Here is a 17,112-nt window from a genome sequence, read left to right as displayed (position 1 = left end):
AAAAATCAACAAAAATCATGGAAAAAATCAACAAAAAATGAAAAAAAATCAACAAAAATCTCAAAAATATCCCCCAAAAATCCCAAAAAAAATCACCAAAAAAATCACCAAAAAATCACCAAAAATCCAAAAAAAATCCCCAAAAAATCACGGAAAAATCACGGAAAAATCAAAAAAAATCTCAAAAAAAAATCCAAAAAAATATCAACAAAAATCCCAAAAAAATCAACAAAAATCACTGAAAAAATCACCAAAAAATGGAAAAAAAAAAAAAAAACCAAAAATCTCAAAAATAGAAAAAATCACCCAAAAAATCCCCAAAAAATCATTGAAAAAATCAACAAAAATCCCCAAAAAAATCACCAAAAAAATGAAAAAAAATCACCAAAAATCTCAGAAATATAAAAAATCACCCAAAAAATCTCCAGAAAATCCCCAAAAAAATCACCAAAAATCCCAAAAAAATCCCAAAAAAATCACCAAAAATCCCCAAAAAATTACGGAAATAATCAACAAAAATCACCAAAAAAATCACCAAAAAATAAAAAAAAATCACCAAAAATATCAAAAAATCACGGAAAATATCCCGAAAAAAATCCCAAAAAATCAACAAAAATAATAAATAAAAAAAATATCCCCAAAAAATCACCAAAAATCCCCAAAAAATCCCAAAAAAATCACCAAAAAATCACCAAAAATCCCAAAAAAATCCCCCCAAAAAATAATGGAAAAATCACGGAAAAATCATGGAAAAAATCCGAAAAAATCACCGAAAAAAATCAACAAAAAATAAAAAAACAATTACCAAAAAATACAAAAAAATCCTAAAAAAATCTTTTAAAAAATCACCAAAAATCCAAAAAAATCACCAAAAAATTCAACAAAAAAATCACAAAAAAATCCCAAAAAAATCAACAAAAATCCCAAAAAATCCCCAAAAATTCCCCCCAAAATCACCAAAAATGCCAAAAAATCCGAAAAAAATCAACAAAAAAAATCACAAAAAAATCCCCAAAAATCACCAAAAATCACCAAAAAAATCCCCAAAAAATCCCCAAAAAATCACCAAAAATCCCAAAAAAAATCACAGAAAAAATCAACAAAAAATAAAAAAAATCACCAAAAAACCCACCAATAATTCCAAAAAAATCCCCCAAAAAATCCCAAAAAAATCACCCAAAAAAATCTCCAAAAATCCCAAAAAAAATCCCAAAAAAATCACCGAAAAAATAACCAAAAATTCCCCAAAAAATCACCCAAAATCCCCCAAAAAATCCACACAAATCACGAAAAAATCCCAAAGAAATCCCAAAAAGAAATCCCAAAAAAATCCCCAAAAATAAAAAAATCTCCAAAAAATACCGAAAAAATCCCAAAAAATCCTCCAAAAATCCCCCCAAAATAAAAAATCCCCCAAAAATCCCAAAAAATAAAAAAAACCTCCAAAAAATAAAAAAAAATCCCCCAAAAATCCCAAAAAATTCCCCCAAAAAATGCCCCAAAAAATCCCAAAAAATCCCCCAAAAATCCCAAAATGGAATCCTCAAAAAATTCCCCGAAAATCGGAATTTTGGGGTGAAAAATGAGATTTTAGGGGATATTTTGGGGGGGAATTTTGGGGGTGAAAAATGGGATTTTTTTGGTGAAAAATGGGATTTTTTGGGGGTAAAAAAATGGGATTTTGGGGCGATTTTGGGGGTCGTTTTGGGGTGAAAAATGGGATTTTTGGGGCAATTTTGGAGGGGATTATTTTTGGGGTGTAAAATGGAATTTCGGGGTGATTTTGGGGGTGAAAAATAGGAATTTTTCCCGTAAAAAACGTGATTTTTTGGTGTAAAAAATGGGATTTTTTGGCAGTAAAAAATGGGATTTTGGGGCGATTTTTGGGGGGATTTTTTTGGGGTAAAAAAGCGGAATTTTTGGGATGATTTTGGGGGAATTTTGGAGGAATTTTTGGGGCGATTTTGGATTGAAAAATGGGAATTTTTTCAGGTAAAAAATGCGATTTTTCGGCGCAAAAAATGCGATTTTTGGGGGGATTTTTCGCGGTAAAAAACGGGATTTCGGGGCGATTTTTTTGGGGTAAAAACGCGGAATTTGGGGGTGACTTGGGGGTGATTTTGGGGTGATTTTGGGTTGATTTTGGGGTGATTTTGGGGTGATTTTGGAGGAATTTTTGGGGTGATTTTGGGTTGAAAAATGGGAATTTTTTCAGGTAAAAAATGCGATTTTTCGGCGCAAAAAATGCGATTTTTGGGGGGATTTTTCGCGGTAAAAAACGGGATTTCGGGGCGATTTTTTTGGGGTAAAAACGCGGAATTTGGGGGTGACTTGGGGGTGATTTTGGGGTGATTTTGGGGGATGATTTTGGAGGGATTTTGGGGTGATTTTGGAGGAATTTTTGAGATGATTTTGGGTGATTTTGGGGTGATTTGGGGGTGATTTTGGAGGAATTTTTGGGGTGATTTTGGGGTGAAAAATGGGATTTTTTTTCGGTAAAAAATGCGAGTTTTTTGGAGTAAAAAATGCGATTTTTCGGCGCAAAAAATGCGATTTTTTTGGGATTTTTCGCGGTAAAAAACGGGATCTCGGGGCGATTTTTTGGGGGTAAAAACGCGGAATTTGGGGGTGACTTGGGGGTGATTTTGGGGTGATTTTAGGGTCATTTTTGGGGATGATTTTGGGGTGATTTTGGAGGAATTTTTGGGATGATTTGGGGGTGATTTTGGAGGAATTTTTGGGGTGATTTTGGGTGATTCTGGGATGATTTTGGGGTGATTTTGGAGGAATTTTTGGGATGATTTTGGGGTGATTTTGGAGGAATTTTTGGGGCGATTTTGGGTTGAAAAATGGCAATTTTTTCCGGTAAAAAATGCGATTTTTCGGCGCAAAAAATGCGATTTTTGGGGGGATTTTTCGCGGTAAAAAGCCGGATTTCGGGGCAATTTTTTTGGGGTAAAAACGCGGAATTTGGGGGTGACTTGGGGGTGATTTTGGGGTGATTTTGGGGTGATTTTAGGGTCATTTTTGGGGATGATTTTGGGTTGATTTTGGGGTGATTTTGGAAGAATTTTTGGGATGATTTGGGGGTGATTTTGGAGGAATTTTTGGGGCGATTTTGGGTTGAAAAATGGCAATTTTTTCCGGTAAAAAATGCGATTTTTCGGCGCAAAAAATGCGATTTTTTGGGGATTTTTCGTGGTAAAAAGCGGGATTTCGGGGCGATTTTTTTGGGGTAAAAACGCGGAATTTGGGGGTGATTTGGGGGTGATTTTGCGGTGATTTTGGGGTGATTTTGGGGTGATTTTGGGTGATTTTGGCGCAGCTGCTGGGCCCCGCCGTGGTGGGCCGGGCCGTGGCCGTGCAGGTCGTGTTCCAGAACCCGCTGCCGGCGCCGCTGCCCGCCGCCTCGCTGCGCATGGAGGGCGCCGGCATCGCCTGCCCCAAGCCGCTGGCCCTGGGGTGAGCCCCACTGGTTTATACTGGTTTATACTGGGAGAGAAAAAATGGGGGAAATTGGGGAAAATTGGGTGAAAATCGTGCGAAAGATGGTCGAGAAATGGGCGAGAAATGGGCAAAGAATGGGTAAGAAAGGGTTAAATTTGGATTAGGGGTTACTGGTTTGTACTGGTTTATACTGGTTTATACTGGTTTATACTGGGAGGGGGAAAAATGGGGGAAAAATGGGGAAAATTGGTGAAAATTGGGTGAAAAATGGGCGAGAAATGGGCAAAAAATGGGTAAGAAAGGGTTAAATGGGGATTTGGGGTTACTGGTTTGGACTGGTTTATACTGGTTTATACTGGTTTATACTGGGAGGGGGAAATGGGGATAAAATGGGGAAAAATGGGGAAAATTGGGTGAAAATCGGGTGAAAAATGGGTGAAAAATGGGAAAAAAATGGGTAGGGAAGGGTTAAAATACGGTAAGGAAAGGGTTAAATGGGGATTTGGGGTTACTGGTTTGGACTGGTTTGTACTGGTCCATACTGGTTTGTACTGGTTTATACTGGGAGGGACTGGGAGGGAAAAAATGGGGGGGAAATGGGGAAAAAATGGGGGAAATTGGGTGAAAATTGAGTGAAAATTGAGGAAAAAGTGGGTTAAAAAGGGTTACAATATGGTAAGGAAAGGGTTAAATTTGGGGTTGGGGTTACTGGTTTATACTGGTCCATACTGGTTTATACTGGGAGGGACTGGGAGGGGGGAAATGGGGGAAAATTTGTGAAAATTTGGGAAAAAATGGACAAAAAATGGGGAAAAAAGGGGTTAAACTGGTTTATACTGGTCCATACTGGTCCATACTGGTCCATACTGGTTTATACTGGTCCATACTGGTCCATACCGGTCCATACTGGTTTATACTGGTCCATACTGGTCCATACTGGTCCATACTGGTTCATACTGGTCCATACTGGTCCATACTGGTCCATACTGGTCCATACCGGTCCATACTGGTCCATACTGGTTTATACCGGTCCATACTGGTCCATACCGGTCCATACTGGTCCATACTGGTCCATACTGGTTTATACTGGTCCATACTGGTCCATACCGGTCCATACTGGTCCATACCGGTCCATACCGGTCCATACCGGTCCATACCGGTCCATACCGGTCCATACTGGTCCATACTGGTCCATACTGGTCCATACCGGTCCATACTGGTCCATACTGGTCCCTACTGGTCCATACTGGTTTATACCGGTCCATACCGGTCCATACTGGTCCATACTGGTTTTTCCCCCCCCAGCTCGGTGGGGGCGGGGCAGACGCTCCGCCTCAGCCAATCGGTGACGCCGCTGCGGGCGGGGCAGCGCCGCCTGGTGGCCACGCTGGAGAGCGGCGCCCTCCCCCCCCTGAGCGGCTGCCTCCAGTTCCGGGCGCTTACTGGGAGCACTGGGAGCACTGGGAGCGCCGAGGATGCCGCTGGGAGCGCCGAGAGCCATACTGGGAATACTGGGAGCACTGGGAACGGCGGCCGGCGGCTGCGCCGGAGGAGGGGCAGGCCGGGCGGGAGCACGGGGGGGTGAACTGGGAGCACTGGTTTGTACTGGGAGCCGTACTGGGAGCACTGGTTTGTACTGGGAGGGCTGGGAGAGGGTTTGGGATCAGACTGGGAGCGCTGGGATTAGTTACTGGTTCATACTGGGAGCACTGGTTTGTACTGGGAGGGCTGGGAGAGGGTTTGGGATCAGACTGGGAGCACTGGGAATAGTTACTGGTTCATACTGGGAGCACTGGGAGAGGGTTTGGGATCAGACTGGGAGCACTGGGGATAGTTACTGGTTCATACTGGGAGCACTGGTTTGTACTGGGAGCGCTGGGAGAGGGTTTGGGATCAGACTGGGAGCGCTGGGAATAGTTACTGGTTCATACTGGGAGCACTGGTTTGTACTGGGAGCACTGGGAGAGGGTTTGGGATCAGACTGGGAGCACTGGGAATAGTTACTGGTTCATACTGGGAGCACTGGTTTGTACTGGGAGCACTGGGAGAGGGTTTGGGGTCAGACTGGGAGCACTGGGAATAGTTACTGGTTCATACTGGGAGCACTGGGAGAGGGTTTGGGATCAGACTGGGAGCGCTGGGAATAGTTACTGGTTCATACTGGGAGCACTGGTTTGTACTGGGAGCGCCAGGAGAGGGTTTGGGATCAGACTGGGAGCACTGGGAGCCTTACTGGGAATACTGGGAGGGGGTTTGGGGTCATACTGGGAGCACTGGTTTGTACTGGGAGCCATACTGGGAGCACTGGGAGGGGTCACTGGGCCATACTGGTCCATACTGGGAGCACTGGGAGGGTCACTGGTCCATACTGGTCCATACTGGGAGCACTGGAAGGGGGTTTGGGTTATACTGGTCCATACTGGGAGCACTGGGAGGGGTCACTGGGCCATACTGGGCCATACTGGGAGCACTGGGAGGGGTCACTGGGCCATACTGGGAGCACTGGGAGGGGTCACTGGGCCATACTGGTCCATACTGGTCCATACTGGGAGCCCTGGTTTGTACTGGGAGCCCTGCCGATGACGTCACCGCCCCGCCCGCCAATAAAATCGCTGCGCAAACCCCCGCCCCGCGCGTGACGTCATTCAAGGGGCGTGGCTAACGGGAGGGAAAGGGGGGAGGCGGCGCCGCTCGGGATTGGCCGAAGCGGCGGCCAATGGGGAGGGAGCGCGGCGCGGTGACGTCACTGGGAGCGCGCGGCCGCCGCCGCCGCTACCGGAGAGCGGCGGGAGCGGGGCGGAAGTGACGTCACTAGGAGCGCGGGAAAACGGAGAGCGCGGGATGGGAGGAAGTGACGTCAGGTGAGGGGGGACTGGGGGGGACTGGGGGGGACTGGGAGGGACTGGGGGGGACTGGGAGGGACTGGGAGGGAACTGGGAGGGACTGGGAGGGGGTTGGGGGTACTGGGAGGGCACTGGGCCATACTGGTTTATACTGGGAGGGACTGGGGGGGAGCTGCGGCCATACTGGGATGAACTGGAAGGGACTGGGAGGGACTGGGACGGACTGGGATCAACTGGGACGTGACTGGGACATACTGGGAGGGACTGGGATGGACTGGGACCTCACTGGGAGTTACTGGGATGAACTGGGAGGTGACTGGGCTGTACTGGGAGGGTACTGGGATGGACTGGGAGTTACTGGTTTGGGGTTTGGGGTTACTGGGATGGACTGGGAGGAACTGGGACCATACTGGGACAAACTGGGAGCTCACTGGGATGGACTGGGACAGGACTGAGACTTGACTGGGCCATACTGGGAGGGAACTGGGAGGGAATGGGAGGAGGTTGGGCTATACTGGGATGAACTGGGATCGACTGGGGAGGCACTGGGAGGGACTGGGAGGGAACTGGGAGGGACTGGGAGGAACTGGGAGGGACTGGAAGGGACTGGGAGGGGTTTGGGGGGTACTGGGAGGGCACTGGGCCATACTGGTTTATACTGGGAGGGACTGGAGGGGAGCTGCGGCCATACTGGGATGAACTGGGAGGGACTGGGAGAGACTAGGAGGAACAGGGATGGACTGGAAACCCACTGGGCCATACTGGGATGAACTGGGAGTTACTGGTTTGGGGTTCAGGGTTACTGGGAGGGCACTGGGGCCATACTGGGATGAACTGGGAGGTGACTGGGATGTGACTGGGTCATACTGGGATGGACTAGGAGAGAACTGGGATGAACTGGGATGGACTGGAAACCCACTGGGCCATACTGGGATGAACTGGGAGTTACTGGTTTGGGGTTCAGGGTTACTGGGAGGGCACTGGGGCCATACTGGGATGAACTGGGCGCTGACCAGTCCAAACCGGTTTCTCTCCCCCCCCCAGCCCCTCCCTGCGCTTGGCCCTGGCCGGGGCCTGGTGGGCGCTGAGGGGGCGTGGCCTGGATGGGCGTGGCCCGGGTGGGCGTGGCCTGGCGGGGCGTGGCTGGGGGCGGCTCCTGGCCCTGCTGGAAGCCTCGGGGGCCGCGGCCCCGGCGCTGCTGCGGCCCCGGCACCGCGCCCGCCTCAGCCTGGGGCTGCGCGCGCAGGTAGGCCACGCCCACCCCCGGTTAGCCACGCCCACCCCCGGTTAGCCACGCCCACCCCCGGTTAGCCACGCCCAATCATGCTCAGGCCACGCCCACACTGCTTTGGCCACACCCATTCCGCTCAGGCCACGCCCACTTCTGTTCAGGCCACGCCCACCCCGCTCAGGCTACGCCCACTCATGCTCAGGCCACACCCACCCTGGTTCGGACACACCCACCCCCGCACAGGCCACGCCCACCCTGGTTTGACCACGCCCACTCCCGGTCAGACCACGCCCATCCTGCCCAGGCCACGCCCCCACATCCAGGCCACGCCCACTCCAGGTCAGACCACGCCCATCCTGCCCAGGCCACGCCCACCCCGCTCAGGCCACGCCCACTCCCGGTCAGACCACGCCCATCCTGCCCAGGCCACGCCCACCCCCGCTCATGCCACGCCCACCCCGCAAACCACGCCCAGTGCGGTGTTTGGATGGTTAAGCCACGCCCACTTCAAATTAGGCCACGCCCACTACGGGAAATTGCCGTCTAGGCCACGCCCACCCCGCTAATGCCATGCCCATTTTGCATATTAATGAGATTAATAAACGCCTGTTTCAGCACAAGCCACGCCCTCCCGGTATAAGCCACGCCCACTCCTTTAAGCCACGCCCATTGGGTTAGGCTACGCCCACTCATTTAAACCCCACCTGTTGTGGTAATTAATGAGTTGAGGCCACGCCCACTCATCTAAAACACGCCCATTGTGGGAATTAATGAGTTGAGGCCACGCCCACTCATCTAAAACACGCCCATTGTGGGAATTAATGAGTTTAAGCCACGCCCACTCATGTAAACCACACCCATTGAGGGTTTAAGCCACGCCCACTCATTTAAACAGCACCCATTGTGCGATTTAATGGAGCTAAGCCACGCCCACTCTTTTAATTAACACCCATGATGGGGCTAGGCCACGCCCACTCATTTAAGCCCCATCCATTATGGGAATTAATTAGCTTAGGCCACGCCCACTCCTTTAATTGACACCCATTGTGGGTTTAGGACACGCCCATTTATGTCCAGACCACGCCCATCCCTCCTCAGGCCACGCCCACTCCTCTGAGCCCCGCCCATTGGCTGCTCAGGCCACGCCCACTCCTATAAGCACCGCCCATTGGCTCCTCAGGCCACGCCCACCCATTTAAACCCCGCCCCTTTGCCCTTTTATGGGCGTGGGGTGCCCCAAGCCCCGCCCCCAATGCCCCAAGCCACGCCCCCGGGTCCCTTGGCCACGCCCCCAGCTTGGCCCCGCCCCCAGGTGGTGACGTCACTGCTGCGGGAGATCGGCCCCTCCCCTGCCGTGCTGGACGCGCTGGATTGGCTGTTCCCGGAGGGGGCGGGGCCAGCGGGAGGCCACGCCCTCGGGGTGAGACTGGGACAGACTGGGACAGACTGGGAGGGAACTGGGAGGGACTGGGAGGGAACTGGGAGGAACTGGGAGAGACTGGGAGGAACTGGGATGAACTGGGAGGAACTGGGAGGGACTGGGAGGGACTGGGATCCAACTGGGAGGGAACTGGGAGGAACTGGGAGGGACTGGGAGGGAACTGGGAGGGACTGGGAGGAACTGGGAGGGACTGGGAGGAACTGGGAGGGACTGGGAGGAACTGGGATGAACTGGGAGGAACTGGGAGGGACTGGGAGGGACTGGGATCCAACTGGGAGGGAACTGGGAGGAACTGGGAGGGACTGGGAGGGAACTGGGAGGGACTGGGAGGAACTGGGAGGGAACTGGGAGGGAACTGGGAGGGGACTGGGAGGGAACTGGGAGGGACTGGGAGGGAATTGGGAGGAACTGGGAGGGACTGGGAGGGAACTGGGAGGGACTGGGAGGAACTGGGAGGGAACTGGGAGGGAACTGGGAGGAACTGGGAGGGACTGGGAGGGGACTGGGATGAACTGGGAGGGAACTGGGAGGAACTGGGAGAGAACTGGGAGGGACTGAGATCCAACTGGGAGGGCACTGGGTGATACTGGGATGAACTGGGAGGGCTCTGATCCATACTGGGATGAACTGGGAGGGCACTGGGGCCATACCAGTTTGAACTGGAGCCATACTGGTTTGAACTGGGAGCTCTGCATCCCCTTGAACCCCTCCCCATATCCATATATGGGCAAAGGGGGCGTGGCCTGAGCAAGCCCCGCCCCCTCAGACCGCCCAGGAGCTCCCCCTGGTGGGCGTGGCCGAGGAGCACTTCCGGGAGCAGGTGCTGGGAATTCTGGGAAGTGGGCGGGGCCTGGAGCCCTTCCTGCAGGTGAGACCAGTATAAACCAGTATAAACCAATATAAACCAGTATGGGCCTGAACCCTGCCCCGCCCCTCCCAGTTAATCTCAGTATAAACCAGTAAGCTCCCAGTCACTCCCAGAGCCTCCCAGTATAAACCAGTAACACCCTGGGGACCTCCCAGTTCATCCCAGTATGGCCCAGTCCCCTCCCAGTCCCTCCCAGTATAAACCAGTAACCCCTAAACCCTCTCCCAGTCCATCCCAGTAACCGCCACACCCCCTCCCAGTCCCTCCCAGTATAAACCAGTATGGGCAAGTCACCTCCCAGTCCATCCCAGTATAAACCACGAAGACCCCAACGCCCTCCCAGTCACTCCCAGTTCAAACCAGTGACCCTCCCAGTATAAACCAGTAACACCTAAACCCTCTCCCAGTCCATCCCAGTAACCCCCACACCCCCTCCCAGTCCCTCCCAGTATAAACCAGTATGGGCAAGTCACCTCCCAGTAACCCCAAACCCCCTCCCAGTCCATCCCAGTTCCCTCCCAGTCCCTCCCAGTTCTTCCCAGTTCCCTCCCAGTCCCTCCCAGTTCCTCCCAGTCCCTCCCAGTTCCCTCCCAGTTCCCTCCCAGTCCCTCCCAGTCCCTCCCAGTCCCTCCCAGTTCCTCCCAGTCCCTCCCAGTTCATCCCAGTTCCCTCCCAGTCCCTCCCAGTTCCCTCCCAGTCCCTCCCAGTCCCTCCCAGTCCCTCCCAGTATAAACCAGTTCCCTCCCAGTCCCTCCCAGTATAAACCAGTTCCCCCCAGGAGTACGGGCCGTGTTTCCGCCGTTCCCTGCTCCGCCTTTTCCTGGAATTTTTGGAGCGCCTGGAGAGCGCCCTGCCCCCCCCCGACCTGCCCCAGGTGAGTTGGGGGCGTGGCCTCGCCCAAGCCACGCCCCTTTTCCACAAGCCACGCCCCCTTTGCTGAAAGCCACGCCCCCTGGGAATTGCCATTTTTACAAAAACCACCCCAAAATTCACCCAAAATTCACAGAAATCACCCAAAATTTCTCAAAGATTTCCCCAAACTTCACAAAAATCACCCAAATTCACCCAAATTTCCCCAAAATTCACAAAAATTCACCCAAAATTTCCCAAAATTCACAGAAGTCACCCAAAATTTCCCCATAATTCACTAAAATCACCCAAAAGTCATCCAAAATTTCCCAAAATTCATGGAAATAATCCAAAATTTTCACAAAATTCACAAGAATCTCCCAAAATTTCCCCAAAAATCACCCAAAATTCACCAAAAATTTCCCAAAATTCACGGAAATCACCCAAGATTCCCCTAAATTCACCCCTAAAATCACCCAAAATTCACCCCAAATTCACCCAAAAATTCTCCATAATTAACCCAAAATTCCCCTAAAATTCACAAAAATCCCTCAAAACTCACCCAAAAAGCCCCAAAATTCACCCAAAATTTCCCAAAATCCACCGAAATCTCCCCAAAATTTCTCAAAGCCGCCCAAAACTCCCCCCCCAAAAAATCGCGAATTCACAAAACTCCCGCCAAAATGGGCCCCGCCTCTCCCCTGGCCCCGCCCACTTCCCCAAGCCCCGCCCCTTTCTCCCTATTGGCCGCAGCTGGAGCGGCTCTGCCGAAGCCACGCCCCCCCGGGCTGCAGGCCACGCCCCCTGCCCCGCCTCCAGCGTTATTTCGCCGAGGTTCGCCACGCCCACCCAGGTAGGCGGGGCTTTGAGAGTGGGCGGGGCTGTGTATGCAAATGAGCTGCCTCATTAACCCCAAATCCCCGCCCGCAGCTCTTTTGCCACGCCCACTCCCGGCGGAGAAAACGCCGCTCACGTGAGTAGCCACGCCCATCCTGCTCCCCGCCTAATTGCGTTGCTAATTAATATGCTAATTAAGCGTCGCGTGTTTAATTAATGCAGGAGGAAGCCCCGCCCCCGCCGCCGCCGGCTCCGCCCACTCCGCTTCCTCCCCCTGGGTGAGTTGCCCTCATTAGCATGGAGCGAACCATTCCCCAATGGGGGGAGGCCGGGGCGGCCAATGAGCTTTTGGGGGGGATTTTTGGGAGCCAATCGCAGCGCGGCGCGGCCGGGGAGCGCTGTGGCGCTTGGCGTGACGTCAGCGCGCGTTGAAACAGCGAAATTTGGGCTTAAAAAGGGCGTTTTTGGCGTTCCCGCCCCGCCGCGCCGCAAAACGGAGCCAGGCAGGAAAGGAGGGCGGGAAATGGCGATGATTGACAGCGCGTCTAACCAATGAGGCGCGTCCAGAGCCCGGAAGCGCTGTCGGAACTACAGGCAGCGCCATTTTTACTGCTGGCGAAAGGCGGGCGCCGCGCGCTGATTGGTGGGAGCCCCGGAAGCGCTTCGCCCGCCATTTTAGCTGCGGGCAGAGCGGGCGGGGCTTCACTTCCGCTTCCGCTCGGCGGCTCGGAAGGCGCCGCGGCCGCCACGATGCTGATCAAAGTCAAGGTGGATTTTGGGGCGAAAAACGCGGATTTGGGGCAAATTCGGGGGTTTTTGTCCTTCAACCCTTGGAGGCGGGGGGGTTTTGGGGGGAAAAGCGGGAGTTTGGGGGGAGTGAGGGGTGAGGCGCGCGGTGCATTGTGGGATGATGGCGGCCCCGCAGACGCTGACGGGGAAGGAGATCGAGATCGACATCGAGCCCACGGACAAGGTGAGCGCCCAGTACGGACCAGTACGGACCAGTATGGACCAGTACGGGGCGGGGGCGGGAGGGAAGGAGCGGCTCAAGGGGAGGGGGGAAGAGCCAGGGGGCTCCCAGTTCATCCCAGTCCCCTCCCAGTTCATCCCAGTATGGATCAGTGCCCTCCCAGTACATCCCAATATGGATCAGGGGTGTCCCAGTTCATCCCAGTCCATCCCAGTCCCCTCCCACTTCATCCCAATTTGGATCAGTCCCCTCCCAGTTCATCCCAATATGGACCAGTCCCCTCCCAGTTCATCCCAGTATGGATCAGTGTCCTCTCAGTTCATCCCAATATGGATCAGTGGTTTCCCAGTTCATCCCAGTATTGCTCAGCGCCTTCCCAGTTTATCCCAGTTTGATCCCAGTATGGCCCAGTGCCTTCCCAGTTCATCCCAGTTTGATCCCAGTCCAGCTCATTAAGGCTCAGTTCCCTCCCAGTCCCTCCCAGTATAGACCATTCTCTCCCAGTTCCCTCCCAGTTCCCTCCCAGTCCCCTCCCAATCCCTCCCAGTTCCCTCCCAGTATAAACCATTCTCTCCCAGTTCCCTCCCAGTCCCTCCCAGTATAAACCATTCCCTCCCAGTTCCCTCCCAGTTCCCTCCCAGTCCCTCCCAGTATAAACCATTCCCTCCCAGTTCCCTCCCAGTTCCCTCCCAGTCCCTCCCAGTATAAACCATTCTCTCCCAGTCCCTCCCAGTTCCCTCCCAGTCCCTCCCAGTTCCCTCCCAGTTCCCTCCCAGTCCCTCCCAGTCCCCTCCCAGTACCTCCCAGTTCCCTCCCAGTCCCCTCCCAGTTCATCCCAGTATGGATCAGTGTCCTCCCAGTACATCCCAGTATGGATCAGAGGTTTCCCAGTTCATCCCAGTCCCCTCCCAGTTCATCCCAGTATGGATCAGTGTCCTCCCAGTTCATCCCAGTATGGATCAGTCCCCTCCCAGTTCATCCCAGTATGGATCAGTGTCCTCCCAGTAAATCCCAGTATGGATCAGAGGTTTCCCAGTTTATCCCAGTACCCTCCCAGTTCATCCCAGTATGGATCAGTCCCCTCCCAGTTCATCCCTGTATGGATCAGGGGTGTCCCAGTTCATCCCAGTCCATCCCAGTCCCCTCCCAGTTCATCCCAGTATGGATCAGTCCCCTCCCAGTTCATCCCAGTATTGCTCAGCGCCTTCCCAGTTCATCCCAGTTTGATCCCAGTATGGCCCAGTGCCTTCCCAGTTCATCCCAGTTTGATCCCAGTCCAGCTCACTAAGGCTCAGTTCCCTCCCAGTCCCTCCCAGTATAAACCATTCTCTCCCAGTTCCCTCCCAGTTCCCTCCCAGTCCCTCCCAGTCCCTCCCAGTTCCCTCCCAGTTCCCTCCCAGTCCCTCCCAGTTCCCTCCCAGTATAAACCATTCTCTCCCAGTTCCCTCCCAGTCCCCTCCCAGTCCCTCCCAGTCCCTCCCAGTTCCCTCCCAGTCCCCTCCCAGTCCCTCCCAGTCCCTCCCAGTATAAACCATTCTCTCCCAGTTCCCTCCCAGTCCCCTCCCAGTCCCTCCCAGTCCCTCCCAGTTCCCTCCCAGTCCCTCCCAGTCCCTCCCAGTCCCTCCCAGTTCCCTCCCAGTCCCTCCCAGTCCCTCCCAGTCCCTCCCAGTATAAACCATTCCCTCCCAGTCCCCCAACCACATCCGACTCCTCCAAGCCGCTCCCCCCTCCCCTTCCCCCCCCCACTTCCGGCGCCCGCTCCGCTCCACTTCCGGCCCTCCGTACCCCAAAATGGCGGCGCCCACATCCCCCACATCCGGCGGGCGACTCCGCCGCGCCGTAACTCGCCCCGGCTGCGCCCGTTTGTGCCCCGGCCGTGCCCGTTTGAGCCGGGCCGCGGCCCAGCCGTGCCCAGCTGTGCCCAGCCGTGCCCAGCTGTGCCCAGCTGTGGCCCGGGCGCCTTTTCCCGGCGCAGGTGGAGCGGATCAAGGAGCGCGTGGAGGAGAAGGAGGGGATCCCCCCGCAGCAGCAGCGGCTGATCTACAGCGGCAAGCAGATGTGGGCGGGGCTTGAGGGGAAGGGGCGGGGCTAAGGGGAAAGGGGCGGGGCTTGATGGGAATAGAGGCTGTGGGGAAATGGGCGGGGCCAAGGGGAAAGGGGCGGGGCTTGAGGGGAAAGGGGCGGGGCTTGAGGGGAATAGGAGAGGCTATGGGGAAAGGGGTGGGGGCAAGGGGAAAGGGGCGGGGCTTGAGAAGCAATGGGCGTGGCTTGATGGGAAAGGGGCGGGGCTTCAGAGAATAGGAGATGCTGTCGGGAAAGGGGCGGGGCTTGAGGGGAAAGGGGCGGAGCTTGAGGGGAATATTATAGTCTATGGGAAAGGGGGTGGGGCTTGAGGGGAAAGGGGCGGGGCTTGAGAGGAAAGGGGCGGGGCTTAACGGGAATAGGAGAGGCTATGGGGAAAGGGGCGGGGCTTGAGGGGAAAGGGGCGGGGCTTGAGAGGAATAGGGAAAACTGGCGAAAGGGGCTGGGCTAAAGGGGAAATGGGCGGGGCTTGAGGCAAGTCAAGCTAGGGGGAAAGGGGCGGGGGTTTGAAAGGTAAGGGGCGGGGCTAAAGGGGAAAGGGGCGTGACTTGAGGCAAATCAATCAATCTAGGGGGAAGGGGCGGGATTTGAAAATTAAGGGGCGGGGCTAAGGGGAATGGGGTGGGGCTTGGTAAGGGGCGGGGCTTAATGGGAATATTAATTGTCTGTGCAGAAAAGAGGTGGAGCTTAATGGGAATATTAATGGGACAAAAGGAAAGGCGGGGCTAAGGGAAAGAGGTGGGGCTAGAGGGACAATTTGGGGGGAGTTTGGGTTAAATTGGGGAAATGTGTGGGAGATTTGGGTTAAGAATTGGGAATTGTGGGGGAAATTTGGGTTAAAAATGGGAAAATTCGGGTTTAAATGGCAAAATATGGGTTAAATTTGGGTTAAAATGGGGAAATTTGGGGCAAAAATGGGGAAATTTGCATTAAGCTTGGGAAATTTAGGGTAAATTTGGATGAAAAAAAGGAATTTGGGGTATAAATGGGGAAATTTGGGTTAAAACTGAAAATTCAGGGTAAATTTGGGTCAAAGAGAGGGATTTGGGGTAAAAATGAGGACATTTGGGTTAAAATGGGGAAATTTAGATTAAAAATGGGGAAATTTGGGGTAAAATGGGGAAATTTGAGGGAAATTTGGGTTACAATTGGGTTAAAATGGGGAAATTTCAGTAAAAATGAGGAAACTTGGGGTAATAATGGGAAAAATCCGCGCAAAAATCCCAAATTTTTCAGTTAAAATCCGGGCTAAAAAATGGGCGAATTTTGGCTTAAAATTGGGGGCGAGGCTGAGGAAATTTGGGGTGGAAATATGGCAAAAACAGAGAAATTTGGGGCAAAATTTTGGTTCAAATGGGGTTTCGTGAGGTGGGCGTGGCCAGGGGTGGGCGGAGCCTGGGTGGGTGTGGTCACAAACTGGGCGTGGCTTAAGAGGATGAGTGAGAGTGGGCGTGGCTTTTTACGCTGATTGTGGGCGTGGCCTAAGTGGGCGTGGCCTCCCTGGCTCCTCCCCCCAGGAACGATGAGAAGACGGCGGCCGACTACAAAATCCAGGGGGGCTCCGTCCTCCATCTTGTCCTGGCCCTGCGGGGGGGCGTGGCCAGGCCCTGAGGGGGCGTGGCCACACCCAGGCCACGCCCCTTTCTCCCCTTTAAGCCACGCCCACTCTCCTTTCCCCCATCTTTGAGGTTGTTTCCTATTGGTGGATCTGTTATTATTTAATAAAGGTTGTCTGATGACGTAATAGCCGCGTCGGTGACGTCATTTCCTGCACGCTGGGCCTCGCTTTGTTGCAGCATTGCCCTTTTAAGGTGGCATTGCTCTTTTAAGAGTGTAGCCGCTTTAAGAGTCCTGTGGGCCCCACTGGCGGCGTTGCCCTCTTAAGACCTTTCCAAACTTCCCCAATTTTGTCCCAAAATTTTCCATTTTTTGCCCCAAAATGACGATTTTTAACTCCAAACCCCCACAAAATTAAAATTTGGTCATTTTACCTCCCAAATCTTCGTTTCCTGCCTCAAAACCCAACGTTTCACCCTGCAAATCCCAATTTTGCTGCATAAAAATTCCAAAATTGCCGTTTGTCAGCCCAAAATCAACATGACAATTCCAAACCCTTGATTTAACCTTTCCGTCTCCAAAACCGAACATTTTCAACCCCCAAATTCTCATTTTTCACCCCAAAACCCCCCCATTTTTAACCCTTCATCCTCCCTCAATCCCCAATCCCGAGTGAAGCCCCAAAATTCCTACTTTTCACCCCAAACTCACTTTTTCCCCTCAAAAAACCCTTTCAGCCTCTATCCTCCTACTGCTGGCTCCGAATTCTTCATTTTGAACCCAACAAGAGTTATTTTTCCCAAAACCGCCGATTTTTCCCCAAAAATCGCCTCTTTCTAGCATTGCCCTTTTAAGAGCGGTCCCCACTTACCCCATCGCCGCTTTAAGAACCACCGAGGAGTCCCGGCGCGCCCTTTAGCCACGCCCACTTCCGTCGTCGCACCACCCCACTTCCGCCCTTTTTGCCGTACACAAAATGGCCGCCCC

General features: G+C 53.2%; 2 protein-coding genes and 1 long non-coding RNA gene across 4 annotated transcripts in view; all 3 read left to right on the top strand.

Annotated features, from left to right (window-relative positions):
* TGM1 (transglutaminase 1) overlaps positions 1-5,032 on the top strand; it is a 41,951-nt gene extending 36,919 nt beyond the window's left edge. Inside the window, exons 13-14 of the mRNA XM_077789908.1 lie at positions 3,326-3,462; positions 4,753-5,032. Of these exons, the coding sequence (XP_077646034.1) occupies positions 3,326-3,462; positions 4,753-5,032 (417 nt within the window). The remainder of the gene's footprint in view (positions 1-3,325; positions 3,463-4,752) is intronic.
* Positions 5,033-7,511: 2,479 nt separating this feature from the next.
* LOC144248175 (uncharacterized) lies at positions 7,512-11,526 on the top strand. Of its 2 annotated transcripts, XR_013341554.1 has the most exons (5): positions 7,512-7,536; positions 8,834-8,941; positions 9,729-9,830; positions 10,609-10,704; positions 11,433-11,526. It is a non-coding gene; the product is annotated as an uncharacterized LOC144248175 (long non-coding RNA). The 2 variants fall into 2 exon arrangements; XR_013341553.1 differs by lacking the exon at positions 11,433-11,526 and having other exon boundaries at positions 10,609-10,829.
* A 678-nt stretch (positions 11,527-12,204) lies between these two features.
* NEDD8 (NEDD8 ubiquitin like modifier) lies at positions 12,205-16,310 on the top strand. The gene is made up of 4 exons (XM_021549419.3): positions 12,205-12,284; positions 12,442-12,489; positions 14,462-14,544; positions 16,086-16,310. The coding sequence occupies exons 1-4, from the start codon at positions 12,267-12,269 to the stop codon at positions 16,177-16,179; spliced, it is 243 nt and encodes an 80-aa protein (XP_021405094.1). The 5' UTR covers positions 12,205-12,266; the 3' UTR covers positions 16,180-16,310.
* Positions 16,311-17,112: the final 802 nt, after the last annotated feature.

The sequence above is a fragment of the Lonchura striata genome, chromosome 39 (assembly GCF_046129695.1).
Source record: "Lonchura striata isolate bLonStr1 chromosome 39, bLonStr1.mat, whole genome shotgun sequence".
NCBI classification, from domain to species: Eukaryota; Metazoa; Chordata; class Aves; order Passeriformes; family Estrildidae; genus Lonchura; species Lonchura striata.
The sequence above is the reverse complement of the archived record's forward strand: the minus strand, read 5'-3'. Positions and strand labels throughout refer to the sequence as shown.

Coding starts and splice junctions, on each gene's coding strand:
- NEDD8 (XM_021549419.3), top strand. Junction 12,490..14,461: donor ACATCGAGCCCACGGACAAG/GTGAGCGCCCAG, acceptor TTCCCGGCGCAG/GTGGAGCGGATCAAGGAGCG. Junction 14,545..16,085: donor ATCTACAGCGGCAAGCAGAT/GTGGGCGGGGCT, acceptor TCCTCCCCCCAG/GAACGATGAGAAGACGGCGG.